Source organism: Trachymyrmex cornetzi, unplaced genomic scaffold (assembly GCF_001594075.2).
Source record: "Trachymyrmex cornetzi isolate Tcor2-1 unplaced genomic scaffold, Tcor1.1 scaffold646, whole genome shotgun sequence".
Classification (NCBI taxonomy): domain Eukaryota; kingdom Metazoa; phylum Arthropoda; class Insecta; order Hymenoptera; family Formicidae; genus Trachymyrmex; species Trachymyrmex cornetzi.
Window position 1 is genome coordinate 616783 of NW_017299966.1, and position 18201 is coordinate 634983.

Consider the following 18201-nt stretch of genomic DNA (forward strand, 5'->3'; position numbering starts at 1 on the left):
TATATATATATATATATATATGTCGTTTCCATAGATCCAACTTTAAATCCTGCATACGGAACAGAACGAGCTTAATCAAAGGCAGGCACGAGCAACGGAAGAGGCATGTCGTGACGGCCGTAGCATTCATCTTTCGTGATTCGTCGTCGATCCTAGAAAAAGACAGTGCTCGCTTCGTTAGCCATTCGAATGTTATTGCTATTCGAGGAGACATTCGTCGGGTACTCCCTGACCTAGGAAAATCAATCAGTGCGCGATGACGTCTTGACAATGAAATAAGGTGAGATAGACGAAAGAGTGAGATTGTAGACGAAACCGCGTGCAAATATCATCAGTGGATTTCCAGCGAGAACTCATTCTTCATGAATACGAGAAAAGATGCTGTTGAGAGTTAATCTGGTCGTGGTTTTGCTGACCTTGAATTGCGTCAGTCGCGCGAGTGAGCATTCGAAATCGACGCCAGAGAAATGGCAGAAAGAAGAGAGAACTATCACACCCGGCGAGAAGATCCTTAGGTATATGAATGATAATGTCACCTTCGAGAATCCTATTTCTTTGGTCAATGGTCGCAACGCCAGAGATAAGGTAGCCAAGATTCATCGTATAATTGATGAAGACTTCTATAATGCACATTCTAAGATTGAAGTGAAGGAACGAGGTAAATCAAAAGCAGCCTTATAACGCTTAATGACAGAAATGCTTTTATCTTGTAATGCAAGCGCTATAAAACACTAATGTAAAAAAATAGCAGCAAACGTTATGTTTAAATTGTTGTTCTGATGAAGTATGATTAACGGTACCATTGTATAACGGTTTTCTCTAATGTTATAATGGTTTTTATTATTGAAATGGGATATATCGATAATTTAAAATTTTTTAATTTTTAAATTAAAATCCTAACAAATAGTATATTAATGAATTTAATGTTAATTTCTCAATTGTAATAAATTTTTCAAATACTATATATGTGTGTATATACAGAGTTTTTAATAAAATCACATTAATGATCGGTATTGTATTCCACTTGTATATTGATTATGTGATCTTGTAACATAAGTGAAATCATTTTCATATCTAGAGAATCATATTATTACAAACATAACAGTGTTAAATAATTCGATATTTCCGTTATTTCAAATCTAAATCATCGAAAATATGTTCAAGATTTTAATCATATTGTTCGTGATAATTTGCAGATGAAGCACGGCGTAAGAAACGAAAGGTTGGCCGTACTATGTTGGCGTTGCTGATGGCGTATAAACTCAAATTTGTCGCTCTGATACCAGTAATACTTGGAGGTTTGATTCTTCTCAAAGGAACAACGCTGCTTGCGGGATTCTTCTTCGCCTTGTTTGCTGCCGTTCTCGGACTGAAGGTACACTGACAACGAAATCAGGATCTTTGGAAGGAGCGTACCAAGAATATACTAAGAAGTGAGAATGACATACGACTTTATTTCGTAATAATTTACAATCAGGTTAGACTTGTATAACTAATCGCCGTTGTCTTTGAGAAAGTATTGAACGCCTGTGTGCACAAAGTAACACTTAAGCCGAATTTATAATCGCTTCTCGGAGTCAAACGTATACATTTCGTATACATTTTGTAAAAAATGCGTCGCGTCAAGTGTATACTTATAAACACATTAAATTAAATTATTTTTTATCTTTTAGACACTACAAATAAAAAACGTTACACGAAACAATCCGCATGTATTACGATCATTACGAAATAAATGTTACGTTTCTTAAAATGTAATATATTTATATAAATTAATCATTGTAATAAATATTGACAGATGATGGAATTAGTATTTCTTATTCACTACATTTTAACACTCAAGTATTTTAATCGTTACGCTTACTCTACTGAACACAAGATTTTAGTAACGTAAATATTGATACAGATGTAAGTACTTGTCGCAAGCTACACATTCCAAACTCTCTCTAAGGTTATTTTATAAATCTAAAATAAATATGTACTTTCTGTCTACCTTGGTGAGGTACTAAATAAATAAATATAAATATCGCAAGTGTACTGAGAAACGACTACAAATTCGGCTAATCAAAGACTAAAGTCTGTCATCTTTTCATTTAACCTCATGATTGATCGCGTTTTGATTGTCGACAAAAACTTCAAACAGGGGCACCATTAGAAGTTTCCGTGAGTGAAAATTACTCTCTCGCTATCACATTTCGTTAGATCGTTTACTGGGGCAATTGACAGTTGAAATGGAAATACTTGTCGTTATCACTTTTTTGTGTTACATTTTTTGACAGTTATTTACATTCCAGCTACATTTACATTTTTACAGTTTGCGCATTTTTCTCGCTTTACAGAAAATTGTCAAAATAGCTTCTTTTTGCAGTAACTTCCTTTTCGCTCCAAATGTATATAATAATAAAACAATTTACTATATATTGTATTATCGCATTAAATCTTTACGTTATTTATAATTAATTTAGAAGAAATTACGATGCGATTATTATCATACCGATGATCATTCAAAAAGCGATCAGACTTGTAAAAATTTACACAAATAAGACAGCTCGCCTAATTGAATTTTTTTCCTACTTTTAATTTTTTTAAAGTTTTTGCATCTTCTGTATTTTCGTTCATATTTTTTTTCTTATTTTAACAATAACATCACTGATATATTCCATCTATACACTCTCTTCTTTTTATCATAATCTATGCAGTACGCATAAATACGATGTTTTATAAATGATAAAATTTATTTTAAAACATAAATAAGTGAATCTATTTCAATGTTCCGAACTGTCTCTGAAATCGCATATTATCTGCTCCTTTGGATACAGGCGTCGCTTCCTCCCAATACCTGAAGATTTCCCATTGTTTCTTCCTGCTGCAGATTGTTTAATGCTTCTGCCGCGCGTTGTAAGCTAAAGTCTGAGCGTATTCGCGATCGGCTTCCGTCATTGATGATACAGGTGCGTCTACGACTCCCTTCAGACTTCTGTCCCATCCACCTCCGCCTTGCTGCCAGCCGCCATGATCGTGACCCTGCTTTTGGCTTAGTAATTTCTTCAAGCCGATGATCAGCGACAGAACTAAAGCGATCTTACTGATGATCAGAGCTTTGCCTGCCAGCAGGAAAAGCACGCCCATAGCAATGGGAACTAACGCGGCGAGCTTCATCGCCATTCCCATCATCATCATGCCCATCATCTTCTTCATTTTCCCACGACCTTCCTCAATACTTCGTTTCAATTCGCCAGAACTTGTCTTTGGTAAGCTGATCTGCACGTTGAAACTGTTCATTAGCGCGGCTACGCGCTCGAACAGAATATCGTTGAGCATTTCGTCCATAGCCCCTCCGTTAGTTCTAGCCAAATTCTTCTCCAGATCGGGAACCGTGTTTTTCGAACTATCATCCGTCGCAGAAGCGACTCTGACCAGCTCGAGATTATCGCTGATCGGTAAAGTCTGTATACGACCGAGTCTCTCAAAGAAGGCGATCGCCTTCTTCTTCAAACACGGCGACACGGCCATATTGCGATGCTCGCACTCCTCGTAGACACGATAAAGAGCACGGTATCCTCGTTCAAGGAATCCGCCGTCCTCATTGGCATGAATTGCACTGCAGACTAACAACAGCAGCACGCACTTTGATATAATCTTAATCGCCGACATGTTGGACTCGGATGGCTTTCCAACTCGCGAATGCTTGGTTGGACAATTTTGGGATTAAATCACAGACACCTCGTATCCTCGAAATTACGCGAGAGACACGCGACTCGAAATTCGAAGTGACTAATCGGATATACGAATAGTTGCGCGCACCCACGAGCTAGATGATCCTCGACTAGAGAGAACTGGCATCAGGACGAAGTCTCCGAGCAGATATATACCAGCGAGTTGCCATCCTCCTAGATACCATCCTTCACGAAGGGGATGAGGTATCTCTCTCGTATAAACGGACGGATATGCCGGTGCATGTGACGACACGACCTCACTTGTATGAGTGAATAATCCTCTTCTTTCTTCTCCCCATCGCGAACCCCTCTCGTCCTTGCATCTTCCTCTTTCTCTTTCAGCTCGCTAGACAGCTGCCATCGCGGCGGGACGGGGCCGAGGTAAAAATTCTCATAGTGGTAGCGCGCGCCAAGAGCATGTGACCCTTCCTGACACAGAGACCCACTCGCGTCTCGCGAGATCGAGACACTGCTGTTCAACGCGATTCGCTGCCACGCGATTCGTTCATTAAATTTCACTGTGGCGGTTACGTACTTGGAAGTACTATGTGTGCATCTTCCGCGTCATGTTAGTGTGCGGCCTCATCATGATTCGCATCTTGCGCGGGAGGAGAGAGGCAAAGCCTGTGTTGAGATGAGACCAGAGGGGAGCGCCGTGGACTGCATTGGCAGAGTATCTGGCACCGTGATCTCCCTGATCCCTAGCATAACGTGAGGATGCTAGAAACTGGTTCCAGGTTACGGACAGCCCGTGACCTTCCTATCGTACGATTTTCCTGCGGCGCGGAATGAGCGAGGATTATCGACACGGATGATCTACTTTCCCTGCATTTTGGTGTATCATTCTCATCATGTTGTGTCCCGTATAGATGATAGATAATGTTCCGTATTTATATAACGACAATCGTCACGAACCGTTTCTTATTTTTTCAATCTTTCCTTCATAGTTGCGCTCTGGATATTAAATAAATTAATAAATATAAATCACATATATTAATATATGAAGAACGTAAAATATATTTGAAATTATCTTTACTATCTCTATTCTTTCAGTCAAGATATGACGTTGAAGAAGAGATTTCATTTTGTTCCAGATTTATTGACACTGAAATACGTAAAGCGAGACGAACAAAACATCAACGCGCTTTGTGATTACATGATGTGATACTGCTTTATTGCGCAATAGTACAACTTATAACTGCATAACACCTCACTCTTGCACAAATTGCGTTTTGATTACATACACATTGCATCCCTCAACACATGTTATATATAAACCAGCTGTCGTTCATTTTTGGTGTGATAGCCATGAAATATTAGATTACCAGTAGATGAATGAACATTATGAATGTGGAATTCGCAACCTTATGGCGTATAATCAGCTAATTTACTCAATTACTAGCAACGTTTTGACACACATATGCACTCCGTATACTGATTAATACATTCATTACAACATGTTTTTGTACCTATTTGCTACTACTAAAAGATATTAGATAAATAACCCTTTTATGCAGTTAAAGCGAAGCAAGATTTTAGAATTCAACGACAGCTATATTTTTTATAAAGTAATTACTATTATGATCTTGGAACAAGTCTTTTATTTCTTTTAAGGAATCGCCATGGGCTGCACATGGAAGATAAAAAAAATCTGCACCCCTTTCATGTACGAAATTGTAGCACTTAGCCTCGAAAGGATTAATGACGTGTACAAACCCACAACATGAAATTATCTGGCCCAATGTATTCTGTTTTCTTCTTGTATCACGGTTTGTTAGCAGCGTGAAGCTGAGTGCATGGCGCATCCTCGACACACTCGATCGAGGTTAGCGCATCTCTAATGCGACAACAGCCAACGATGCATCCTCCATACTGTTACCTACTTCGCGATTATCCCATAGTCAGTGCCACGGGCCTACACAGACGGTGTTTAACTGTATTAAGGCCCGTGCCACATTCTGAGCGTGCAGTTATATTCTCACGAACGGTGCGAGAAATGGATTTCGCTGCGATGAGCCTACGCACAGTGCGGTCGGGCGCAATTATTTGTTATCTGATACCGCTCAGGTCCCAAGTCACAAAAGCGGCGGACTTTCGATTGTTCGCAAAAGTAGAAAAGTAGGACGTTTCAGCCGAGACATTTATCTTAATGATGCCTCATGAATTATCCTATTCATCCCTCAACGTCTAATTCGCGGAAGTTTGCCAAAAGAATACTTACCAAGGCGTCATTGGGTCACAATGATACTATTCTTTGTGAAAAAAATTGAAAATTAAAATTAAAATAGGCTACCCATTTACCATTGGACTTTACGATTTAAGACCAAACTATAAAGTATGGGAAAAGTGGATAATTTATAAAAGCCTTGCGTAGTAAAAGCTTCACTTATACGAAACATCAGTTATTGTATGGAACACACAGGTTTCCGGAATAATAAAAGTGAGGCAATAGGTTAAACCGTCATGAGCGATTTCCTCGAGAGATATTTTAGACAAGAACAGGACGTTTCTGCCTGTTATTAGATTCAGGTCAACGATCAGCAACAGGTGGTTCTGCCGATTCGCATGCGGAGGGTTCTGATCTAGCTCATTATCGGATCATGTTTGTTTGCAAAAACATTAAATATTTAGTATGATTTAATAGTAAAATGAAAAAATTTATATTCCAAAGAACTCTATCAGAATTGATTTATAACGTTGAAGCGACATATCCGTCAAAAATTGTTCAAATGATCCAGCGTAGTTGCTCATGATGAGTATAATCGAACCAAGGAAAAGCTATACGCAGAAATATCAAATTTACATAGCAGACATAACAGGATCTATAAAACAATTTTATTGTAAAATATTTTAGAAAGAACAATTATAACGCCGGGGATATACAAGGAACTTCAAACGTCCATTAGACACTAAAGTGCAGAAGCTGCATTCTTCGTGCCATGTTAGGATGCGTATAGCTGGTAACCTTCAGAGGCTGTAACCCTGCCTGTAATACTCTGAGTAGTAAATCGAGGATGCTCGATTGGCCCAGTGGCATACAAAACACTCGTCGAAGAAAAAGATCATGCTTTTTAGGCCTTATTCTCCACTTTCCGGCGCGCGAGGATCGTGGGAGCTGTAACAAGTGAAAAGAAAGCTTTTTCATTCACTTGACAATCTACTTATCACCTTAATTCAGTTCACGCATTCATTTTAATAACTTTTTAAATAACAGCTGCGGTGCATAATAAATCAGAGCAGTTCTTCCACTCAGTAATATAACAATTTTTACTATCACTTTATATACCACGATGTGTGTAGTTGAAAATAATACATAAGGTGATGATGATTATTTACTTCAGATTCAAGTACTGTGGAAGAACTTTTGACAAATAATCATTATACATTCGAGACAATAGGAAACTTAATTTTTACATCATTTATTATATTGGAGAAAAATCTTCAAGTTCATAATAATATGCATTATACAATCATTAATATCAAATAACAAATAATAGAAACAATTGACATTTTGAATTAAACTAAACGACTACCTATCGAAACGAAACCTGAGAAAATGTGTATATGTAAGATAAATAAAACACTAGTTAGGGGTAATATAAAAATTAATCATATGTTTCACATCACTTTCTACTTTCTTCAACGTTTCTATTATCGGTCTATTTGATATTAAATAAATTACCTTTCTCGCAAATTACGGGTCCGTAACAGTACATATACATTAAAATTGTATCAAGAGTTTGTATAGAAATAGCTACTATGCGACCAACATATTCGTTGATGCTTAACCTTCGATTTCGATAAACTTAAAATTTCATCTATTTCATCCTCCCCACCTTACTACTTTTCTCACCTATATATCTCGTTCTTTATCTAGCTATTTATCTCACCGAGTGTAAATTCGAATATGCGAGTCAACTTGCATCACGTACTTCCACAAATACATTATTCTGTATTTCTGATAGGACGAAATAATGATACGCGCCGTTGAGATTTATCTTCTCACTGCGCTTCATGCACTCCATTTAACAATATGGCAAGTACAGTACTATATGTATACTAGATGTGTATCCTATACGTATACTGGATACGCCATTATGTGCGTGCAGAAACGTACGGTTCTACAGCACCGGTTGGAATAATTTTATGCGCATGATGCATTTTACCATAGATGCATTCACGCTCTGTATGTCGTAACACCACTTTACTCCGCCATTATTACTAATTGCTAGAGCCTATAAATATGACGGTCTTCACAAAGCGTCAGTTCTGATCGAACATGCTTTGGCGACTCTTCGCGGTTCTGGTATTAGGCGGTTTCATCGCCATTTATTCTTGCGAGCCCATGAACAGAAAACATCTATTGAAAACTTCGAGTACAATCGAGTGTGCTAGCAATGAAGGTGACATCTCCAAGTGTAAAACCCATGAGTCGGCCGATACTTCATCACCAAATAGCAAGAATCAAACGCAATCTAACAGGGAAGCCCGACAAAGACTTCTAGATGATATTAATGACGTGGGTGAAGGTGAGAATTCTTGCTAATTTTTTAAAATAAACCTGCAGTTTATATTATAATGTGCAATTAAGAAAAGTAATAACGTGTTTCATATTCTTTTTTAGAGTAATTTTAGACCAAGAAAAAAGATATTAAATAAAAGATGTTAGATGCATTTTTCTATTAAATAAGTATAATGTAATATATAATTTAAAAATATATTTATTTATTTATTACATATTACTATAAATATTTAAGTATATTAAATAAAACAAAAATATTTTATTGCTATCCCCTTTTATTTGCAAAATTATCTTTTAAAATACACTTTCATTGTCTATTATTTCTAGAATCTTACATTTAATGCTCAATTTCTGAGTGGAAAAACATTCTATTAATAAAAAAAGTTGTTAGTGAAAAAAGGAAAGTTTTAATAGCTTTAGTCGACATTTTGAATCTTTTAACCAACAATTAAGTAAGCAAATATTAAATAAAATAATTAAATAAATCATTATGATTATACAGAAATTGTAAAAAGAATATTTATTTATTACATTTTTTCATTGTTTTTTCTATATATAAAAAATATATATTTTTTATATATAAAAATAATCATTCTTTTATATATACAAATATGATATTATACGTAAAGGGAAAAGAAGAAGTTAAAGATAGAGATGTATATTCGCTTGCATATATAATGTTTGTTTATAATAATTTATTTATAATCAGTACCTTTATTTTTTTCATAATATTGTTGATTCGCTTAATTTAATAATATAATTTAATTTTCGATTTAAATTAAATAGTATAAATACTTGGTTAATATATTGATCAATTTATTTTAAATTTCAGTTTCTGCTCGGAAAAAAGATAAAAAAGGAAAAGGCAGAGTAGTTTTTTACATGTTAGCTGCTTTGAAAGCAGCATTGCTGTATGGACTATTACATGGTGTTGCGGCTCTCGCAGGAAAAGCAATATTGCTTGCCAAAGTAGCTATAGCGATTGCCATTGCCGCAATTGTAAAAAAGAATGGTACGTGGTAGGTAAATCAATTTATAAAAAAATTATTATTTCATGCTTGTACATTTGAAAGCCAAGCCTCTATGATCAAAAGTAATGCATGCAAATATTTGTTTTTTTTTTAACAACAGTATAGTTAATTAAATTAAACAGTTAAAAGTGAGAAAAAAGGAAGAATATTGAAAATAAATCTTAAAATGAAGTTTCTTAAATTAAATCATATTTTGTTCTATAACAGAATTTATGACATACACTGAAAAAAATTTCTGGTTGAAAATGGACGAATCAGAAATTTCTCTCTCTCTCTCTCTCTCTCTCTCTCTCTCTCTAATTTCTCTCTCTGATTAAATTTATTAGAATTCTAGTTGAAATAACTGGAATTCTGGTTGATACTATATTTCTAGTAAAATATACTAGAATTCTTATTTTTACCAGAATAATTATATTAATCAGAATTCTAGTTATCTCAACTAGAATTTTAATAGACATAACCAGAAAATTCTGATTCGTCCATTTTCTACCAGAATTACTGTTTAATCCAACCAGACCATTTTTTTCAGTGTATATTTTGTTTTATTTTGTTATTAATATATTTTATAAAGTTTTTAAATAAACCTTTTCTGGTTTTAAATATATTCTGTAAATTTTTCTGATCATAGAAATTTGAAAGGTTAGCTCTTATAAAATAATACGATTTTATGACGTCAAACCAAACCATAAATATATATGAGAAATGATTTAATTAATAAAATTTTCTTTCACAGATTCCGAAAAAGTTTCTTATGAAATAGTGAAACATCCACATACCAGCTACGTACAAACCCACAGCTCAAGCGTCGATTACGATCATCGTAGTGATTACGATCATCGTAGTGATTATAGTGATGACCGTAATGATTATCTTTATGAACATCGAAAGCGACGGCAGCTTAATATTTTAATATAAATAGGTTAATCAAGGAAATAAAATAATTATTTATAGAATAATTATTTGTAAAGCTACTTATATTATATATAAATCTATTTATAAACAAAAATATTTATAAAAATTATCTAATTTTATAAAAAAATTTGATATTTTGGAATAGAACAATAGAACAAGTGAACAATAGAAATGACCAATTTAAATGTGTACTTTATAAATATAAATAAAGTATTTTTTTATTAAAAAAACTTTGAATCAAAGATTGAAAATTTTCTATACTGTTACTGTTAGTTTTAATAAGTTGTTACACTTAAACAATTTAATACAAGGTAAATATTTTAAATGTTATTTAATTTTATATGAGATTGTTAATTTAACCCTTTGCTGCATGGTGTTGCATATATGCAACACCTTTTTCTCTTTCGTTTTTTGTTTCTCAAACCCCACTCTTAAGGTTTCTGCATATGCAATAAATTGTTATATGATCCTCAAATACTACTTTAATAACAAATTAGGTACAGAAGCTTTTATTCTGCAACTTGAATTAGTTATAAACAAATTGAACACAAAAAACCCTACTTTTTTTTAGAAAAAAATCGTTCCTGAAAAATTTTGATTAATAACCTATGTCAAAAAGTATGTATATATATTTTTTGATGGTCGCTGATTACAAAAATGACGTCAGATTTTCAAAATTTAGGATGATGGATCCAACATGGCAAACCGAAAACTAAAAAAAATATTTTATTTGCCTTGAGAATTAATGTATTGGGGTTTTTGGGGTCGATGATTACAATTTTGAAATGAAATTCCCGGAATAAGTTACCAACTCGGCATGTAACGTTACTGAAATGTTGCAAGCTTCGGTTATGATAAGAGCGAGAATAAGGATATTGCATCCAAAAAACTCCAGTATACCAATTTTTAAGGCAAATAAAATATTGTTCTAAATTTTGGTCCGTCATATTGGATCCGCCATATTGAATTTTGCTAAATTGACTCTAGATTCGTGATAAGCGATCCAAAAAACTCTTAGGTACGAAGTTTCAGAAAATTTGACTGCAACGAATAATTCGTGCATCAAAGGATTAATATTGTTAATAGAAATATAATATTGTTAATTTATTTGCGTTTACTTCTTGCTTGGCTCAATGTGCCCATTTATTTACACAATTTGAAATTTATATTTATACTTGATGAAAAAAAAGCTATAATTTAGATCACATCTTATAATGGAAAATTGTATACATTTGAATATATTCATTTAAAATTATATATAATAACAACACTGTATATTTGTGTGTGTGTGTGTTTTTAAATCTTAAGTATAGATATATTATATTTTACACAAAGTCTAATATACGATATGTAATTATTTAAACAACTTAAATATATAATTTTAACTTATTTTTTCTACATACTTTTAATTTTTTATACAATTATTTATGTATTAATCCTTCGTGGTGACACCTCCTGAAAATTATAAGTCGATCATACAGGGGGCAAAATGACCCCAACATTTTAATTGATTGCCGTATTTACAGCTTTTGTTCTTCAAAATCACAAAAATTACTGAACATACTTTAAACATTGCAGAATATGAAAACGCACTGGCTTTTTGAAATTTTTAATTTTAACATAATTAAAAAAAAATAGCAAAGACTCATACCTAAGGAACAGTATGGCCTCTGGCCGCGAAAAAGATATATTGAACTGCGGATAAATGACAGTTTAAGTCCCGTTTAAAAAAAAAATCTTAGAGATATAAAGCCTTTTTGGGGTCCCTTGGACTCCTGGTGACCATGAAAAGGGTTAAAAATATTAATAAAATTATCAAACATAAATATATTTTATGATATTTTACAGTTGATATTATTTGAGTCATAATGTTATATTATCTTACGAAATAATAGAATTAAATATAAATCAAATAACAACTTAATAATAAATTAAATAAAAAATAATTAATATCTCTTAAATATATTAAACAAAGATATAATATCTATTTTATATTTCTAGATTAATATAAATAAAATATGTTAATAGAAGGTAAAATTTCCGAACTAATAGAAAATCTAAGACAAAGATATCATATTCACGCTTTACTTTTATTAATAAATACATGCATTTATTTCTGAAATCTTATATCATATGTAATGTAAACTATATATACATTAACAATAATGTAAGTTAAATTTGCGCATTTGTCGACAAAAGTGTGATGTGAATACTGATCAAAATATTTATCAAATAATAATATTTATTATGTATTATTTATTTTTTAGAATAACACATTCTTTTGGATAAAAAAAGGAAGTAATGTACAATAAAACGTTTTTATTAATTAAATATTTAAATAAATAAATAATTAAATAATAAAATTAAAAAAATAATACATTTCATTATCGGATACATCAAAGAAGATGTATTACATGTGGTAACTAAATCGTAAAACTTTTGAATTTGTAGTATATGTGTTGATTCAGGTTGGAGGAATAACATCCATTGTTCGTTGCCAGCCACCACCATATCCACCGCCACCACCTCCATGATGTTCCGATGCTGTAGCATAAATCACTTCATGACCACCTCCTCCGCTCGACACTAATTTTTTCAAACCAACTATCGCGCTTAAAACTAAAGCCATTTTCGCCGTCAGTAAAGCCGTGCCAGCAAGGAAAGCAATTTTTCCATAGGCTAATTGCGCCATCATACCTAAACAAATAATTTAAACTTCTATAAGGAAGATTGGAAGAATCGATTTTTTTTTCTATAATTATATTTAGATTTTTTATTCATTTAGAATACTAAAATAGATAAACAAATCAAATAAAAATCATTTTCCGTAAAAAGTAAATTTTATTCATTGCTTGAATCTATGATATTGTTTAAAAATATAGTTTAGTGTAGTATAAAAAATTAGTAGTATAAAAAACCTGAAAAAATTTTGATAAGTTAATTTAACTTTTTAAGTTGATATGATTATATTTTTTTTCAATTTCGATCTTGAAGTTATTTTTTCTATAAATTAGAATATTAATTTTCAAATAGAGAAAGAACTTACCTGCTAACACGGCACCTGCTACTATTATATATCCGAAACCCTTATTCTTTTTTTTTCTTCCTGCAAATATTGCAAATATATTTATTTAAATATTATTGTTGAATTTTTTCTCCTTTCAAAAAGCAATTTCTTTGTCGAATATACATCCGAACAAATAAATTGTATTTTATTTGTGTAAAACAATCGATTATACAACATTTTAAATTATAATTTATATTTCAATGATTTAATTGAAAAACATAATGCATTTTTAATGACACAATTTATTAATAATCTTGAGGTGCTGTTACCTTCAAAAGCATTTCCCGGTATTGTCAATTTCACGCTTCTCGATGTCAAATATTCATAAAACTTATTATCTAATTTTTGATCGAGACTTAGTTCCGTGCCATTTTCAGATTTCATCGAGTTGTGACTTCTGGCGGTAGATGTTGGATCTTTAGTAATTGAAATATAATCATTGATTTTATATACAGAATCATCTTGGATAGCCGAGTCGAGGATTTCCAAAGCACGCCGTTTGAAACAATTGAAAGTGTTTTTTTCGTTTGTGCACCGTTCAAATAGGCTTGTATATTCACTTTTAGCAGTCACTAAATTGCAGAACACCGTGAGATGAAGAAAATGTAAAATCCAAATCATCGAATGCCGTTTATCCATCGTGAGTATAATATACGTAAAAACTTGTCGATTCTCCTTCTTTATCTTCTAACTGTCTCTAGTACAATCATCAGCTTCTCCTCCGTTACGTCTTACACTGTCCACTCTGCTGATCTGTTCGATAAATCTCGCAGACTACTCGTTAGAGTCTGGTTGCATTGTGACTTATATAAGTGTGCACCCATTAGCCTCTCCTACCAAAGCATTAAGATTCCTGGTATACACGCCCGTACTTGATCCACGCGCTGTTTAACGCTACACAACGGAAGGAAAGACCCCTCAACCAAAACAATGTCGTACAGCCCCGTAAGTAAGTATCCCTCTGACCTGCTTATCAAACGAACCTTAAAACTCCGCCGCGCCAATCGTAGTTAATAACAACACATCAGGAATGGAATGCAGGTAAAACAGACGATATTCTCCACCCAAATGTGATTATAAGTGCAAACCTCTGCATCGAGAAGCAGAAACAGTTGTAGATTTATCCATCAATTTGCATGCATGACTAACTTTACGTGTTACAGAATAATGTCATGCGGAAATGAGTTTTTAGTATTTCCAACACTAATTATTTTTTGTTATTGTTACTACATACATTCAAGTTCAATATTTGAATACTGAATACACGAAATAATCGTTTTAGTATTCATCACTTGGGAAATTCTTTCATTTTGTTGCATTTAATATTACAGTATTACAATATATAACTAATATAATATAATTTAATATTACAATATACAACTAATAAAGATCAAGGAACTTATTATATCTGAAATACTGTTAATTTAGTGCAGTTTACAATCCGTGACGAGCTACATTTGGAAAATAACTGGAACAATTATAAATATGGAAATACTTGATTAACACTGTCCACTATATTCAATACATTCAAATTTCGTAACTATTTTTTTTTTAATATTTTAAGCTGTTTGTCATAGTAGCCAAGTTCACTATAGTTCCTTTATCATCTTGGTAAATTCCAACCACATCAATTCCAATTACATCGATTATTATACGAGGCCAAGTATTCATTATCCACTTTACTCATCGTCACTTTAATAATATAGTTCGAGTAATTATCAAGAAGAAAGCGTATACATAAATAAGCTTTTGTCACGCTCTTATTACAAAATAATACTGTCTCAACGATAATATTGTCATTTCTTGTAAACTGGTATTTTCGTAAATACTATCTTTCTGTCTGCAAGAAATTTGTATTCTTAACCGAACACTTAATTAAAAGTTATCTGATCGATATTGCTCATTTTTTAAATGTATTTCCATTATATAATTAATTGAAAAGCTTAACCTGTTTCTTAATATGCACTACATATACCTCTTAACACTACTCTACAATGAACTAGTAGTAACATACAAGGTACACGTGTAAAAGGAGGAATAATCAAATGGACAAAGGCGATAAACTTGTTTAAAAGCTTTCTTCATCGGTCGTTACAACATGCAATGCATTTCCACCTTATTAATTGTTATACCCGGCAGAGGATGATATGAGCACGCAGTCGCATATGTAGTCGCATGACCGTAAAGATACGATAGTATTTTCCTTTACAAGTAGGAGAGAGAGAGAGAGAGAGAGAGAGAGAGAGAGAGAGAGAGAGAGAGAAGCAAATGTGCGTTTCCCGGATGTAATCATCGTCATTCTTGAGAATGGCAATAACGTAAGAGCAACAGAGAAAGAGAGAACTAGTACAGTTAAGCGACCGAAAGAAAGGACGATGCGATAATGGACTAAGCTAATGGATCGCTAAGTGAAAACGTCAGAATCTCAGTGACAATTCTACTTGATGGACAGATACTTGCAACTGAACTTGAAAGTGAATTTGTAATAAAAAACATTGTTACACAATGCAGACAAAGAAACAGTTGTTTTATCGGCATAAAATATCTCTTCCCTTTCAACTCATTCGATTCGTCTAAACAATACGAATTGGATGTATAATATGGTAATGTAACGAAGTAAAAAATTAATAGCGTAGGTATATAAAATAAATATTGTTCTAATAAACATTTTACATTTCTTGCTATCTTTATTTGCGACAGATTATGCAATTTAATATAGATGTATCAATGTTAACAGAAAAATTTTATTTTAAAAAATTATGTTAACTCTGACTGACGTAATATTTGTAATAAATTTTTTTTAGTATTTTTAAACGCCTGTTAGCATCATTACTATTATAATATTGGCAATTAATTTAATTTGTGATATTATTATTGCCAATTTTAATTTAGGACTGTGTTTTTAAGACTGTATGTTTTCAGTACACAGTTTGAAATACTGGAAAATGTATTTAAATATAAATACAGAAATATATATTATTAAACACTAGATTTAGTTTTGACTACATTTAGAGTTTCTTTACTTAATTGATTTATTCGTATAAGCGGGGTTTAATTTAACTTATTACTGATTATATTAAAATGTTTGTTATATATAATTAAAGAACAAATAAAAGAAAAACGTTTCTTGATATGTTCAATTCAGTTTTTAATAGAGCTAAGTGTTTAATTATATGATCGATACGTATAATAAAATATAGAAATAATATAATTGTAATATTTGTATACGATACTGCAAAATATCGCATTATTGTAAAATAACTCGTATTATTAAGGTCTAAATTCTTAAGAATCTTATCTCTAAAACTCTAAATAATACAAAAGTTGATAAATTTTTTATATTTTAAATTAATTTAATAAATTGTTACGAAAATAATTCTCTCTTAAATCTAAAGTAAATATCTGACTTTGGTCATGATTTTCATGTTGATAATTAATCTAAATTTCTCATTAATATATTTCAAAGTTTACGACCAATTAACTATTTTGAGTCAAAAACAAAATTCCTCTTATTTTGTTTACTTTGTCCCGAATCGCTATTTCCGTCATAAACATTGACAACTTCCCTAATAACATGCTGATCATAAGGACTGTAGTCTTGCAAGGGTCTATAAGGTCGCTGCGGGTAATGGTAATCGTAATGGGTATGTACACCAGCCGGTGTGTCGTGTCCGTAAGCGTGGAAGCCATTAAACGCGTTTGCCGAATAAGGAGGTACAGCAGGTGCCCCGGAAAAGAGCGTATTCCATCCTAAAAGACCGATCAGAAATAACGCCATCTTCGTCAATAAGAGGGCCTTCTTGGTCACGATTAACAGGAAACCGAACATAAGCGGAATTAATGACGCCAGATTGAATTTGAAACCCAATAGAAATGGCAGTAATATGTGTCTGGTCAACTGCCTTCCTGAAATGATAGAAATTGACCTTGAATTTGCAACCAGTCCGGTTGTCTTGATAGTGCTGCCTGCTGGAGGACGTTCTTCAAACTGGTTGTAACATGTAACGTCTTAACCAGTACAAGAATCAGCATGAGGTTTAATTCCGCGCTAAGATAACACGAGTAATTCAACATGTAATAACAACCTACAATCTTTTGAAGCAAGCACTTTGTAACTTTATTCATTTTATATAATCATTCTTTCACAAATTATTTGAAACAGTTGCATGTAATTCTTACATTACATATTATTTGCACAATTTATTACTAATAAATTTTATGTACATATGTTTTTTGCTAATAAATTATTAGCAAAGAACATATGTGTATAAAAAATATTTGTAAAATTTACAATAAAATTAAAAAGAATTTTACGTAAAAACGTTCCCACAGTTGAGTAAAATTCTGCTTTATCTTTATGCAAGATATAAAAATGTAGATTTTACAACAGAACAACGATTATATATATGTATTTGAAACAAATTTTTCTTAGCGTTTGTTCTAAATTATAAATAGATATGATCAAGCTTATTGTGAAGATAATCAAATTTAAAATTAATTTTAATTAATTTTGCAGAAATAATATTATAGCTTACCTGTACTAGTCTGCCTATCGCCATATGAAGGAACTCTTTCATTAATAACAAATTCCAGTATTCCGTTTCCGTTTAGCATTGGTCCAATACGCATCTGTAATCCCGGATATATATTATCCAAATTCCACTTGACATTGCGACGTTCCATCAGTCTGGCAGCTGCCTTTACAACATTTCCGAAATCTTTTGGATCGTAATCCAGATCCAAAAGATCTCTACCGTAGCCCTCCGCTCTGTCAAGTCGCATCTTTCCAAACTCCAAACTATCCCTATCGTTTAATGACTGCAAGGAACTTAAAATGCCACGATTTATGCATTCGAATGTACCATGTTCCTTTTTTGCGAGACATAAACCAAGAACTTCGTTGAAGCTATAGGAATGTTCATCGTCTAAAGTGATATGTTCCTTGGGCTCCAT

General features: G+C 32.6%; 5 protein-coding genes across 5 annotated transcripts; 2 read left to right on the forward strand and 3 right to left on the reverse strand.

Annotated features, from left to right (window-relative positions):
- The first annotated feature begins 40 nt into the window (after nt 1-40).
- LOC108767036 (uncharacterized) lies at nt 41-1768 on the forward strand. Its single transcript, XM_018516657.1, has 2 exons — nt 41-658; nt 1197-1768. Exons 1-2 carry the CDS (start codon nt 379-381, stop codon nt 1382-1384), a joined length of 468 nt encoding a protein of 155 aa, XP_018372159.1. The 5' UTR covers nt 41-378; the 3' UTR covers nt 1385-1768.
- Nucleotides 1769-2615: 847 nt separating this feature from the next.
- Nucleotides 2616-3856, reverse strand: Osi12 (DUF1676 domain-containing protein Osi12). The gene has a single exon (XM_018516620.1). The coding sequence runs from the start codon at nt 3652-3654 to the stop codon at nt 2878-2880; it is 777 nt and encodes a 258-aa protein (XP_018372122.1). The 5' UTR covers nt 3655-3856; the 3' UTR covers nt 2616-2877.
- A 4140-nt stretch (nt 3857-7996) lies between these two features.
- On the forward strand, nt 7997-10193 carry LOC108767004 (uncharacterized). Its single transcript, XM_018516622.1, has 3 exons — nt 7997-8245; nt 9071-9250; nt 10003-10193. The coding sequence occupies exons 1-3, from the start codon at nt 8062-8064 to the stop codon at nt 10182-10184; spliced, it is 546 nt and encodes a 181-aa protein (XP_018372124.1). The 5' UTR covers nt 7997-8061; the 3' UTR covers nt 10185-10193.
- A 2410-nt stretch (nt 10194-12603) lies between these two features.
- On the reverse strand, nt 12604-14009 carry Osi10b (DUF1676 domain-containing protein Osi10b). The gene is made up of 3 exons (XM_018516621.1): nt 13518-14009; nt 13228-13287; nt 12604-12878 (listed from the first exon to the last, which is right to left on the reverse strand). The coding sequence occupies exons 1-3, from the start codon at nt 13885-13887 to the stop codon at nt 12646-12648; spliced, it is 663 nt and encodes a 220-aa protein (XP_018372123.1). The 5' UTR covers nt 13888-14009; the 3' UTR covers nt 12604-12645.
- Nucleotides 14010-16678: 2669 nt separating this feature from the next.
- Nucleotides 16679-18201, reverse strand: LOC108767000 (DUF1676 domain-containing protein Osi10b). The gene is made up of 2 exons (XM_018516619.1): nt 17784-18201; nt 16679-17154 (listed from the first exon to the last, which is right to left on the reverse strand). The coding sequence occupies exons 1-2, from the start codon at nt 18199-18201 to the stop codon at nt 16730-16732; spliced, it is 843 nt and encodes a 280-aa protein (XP_018372121.1). The 3' UTR covers nt 16679-16729.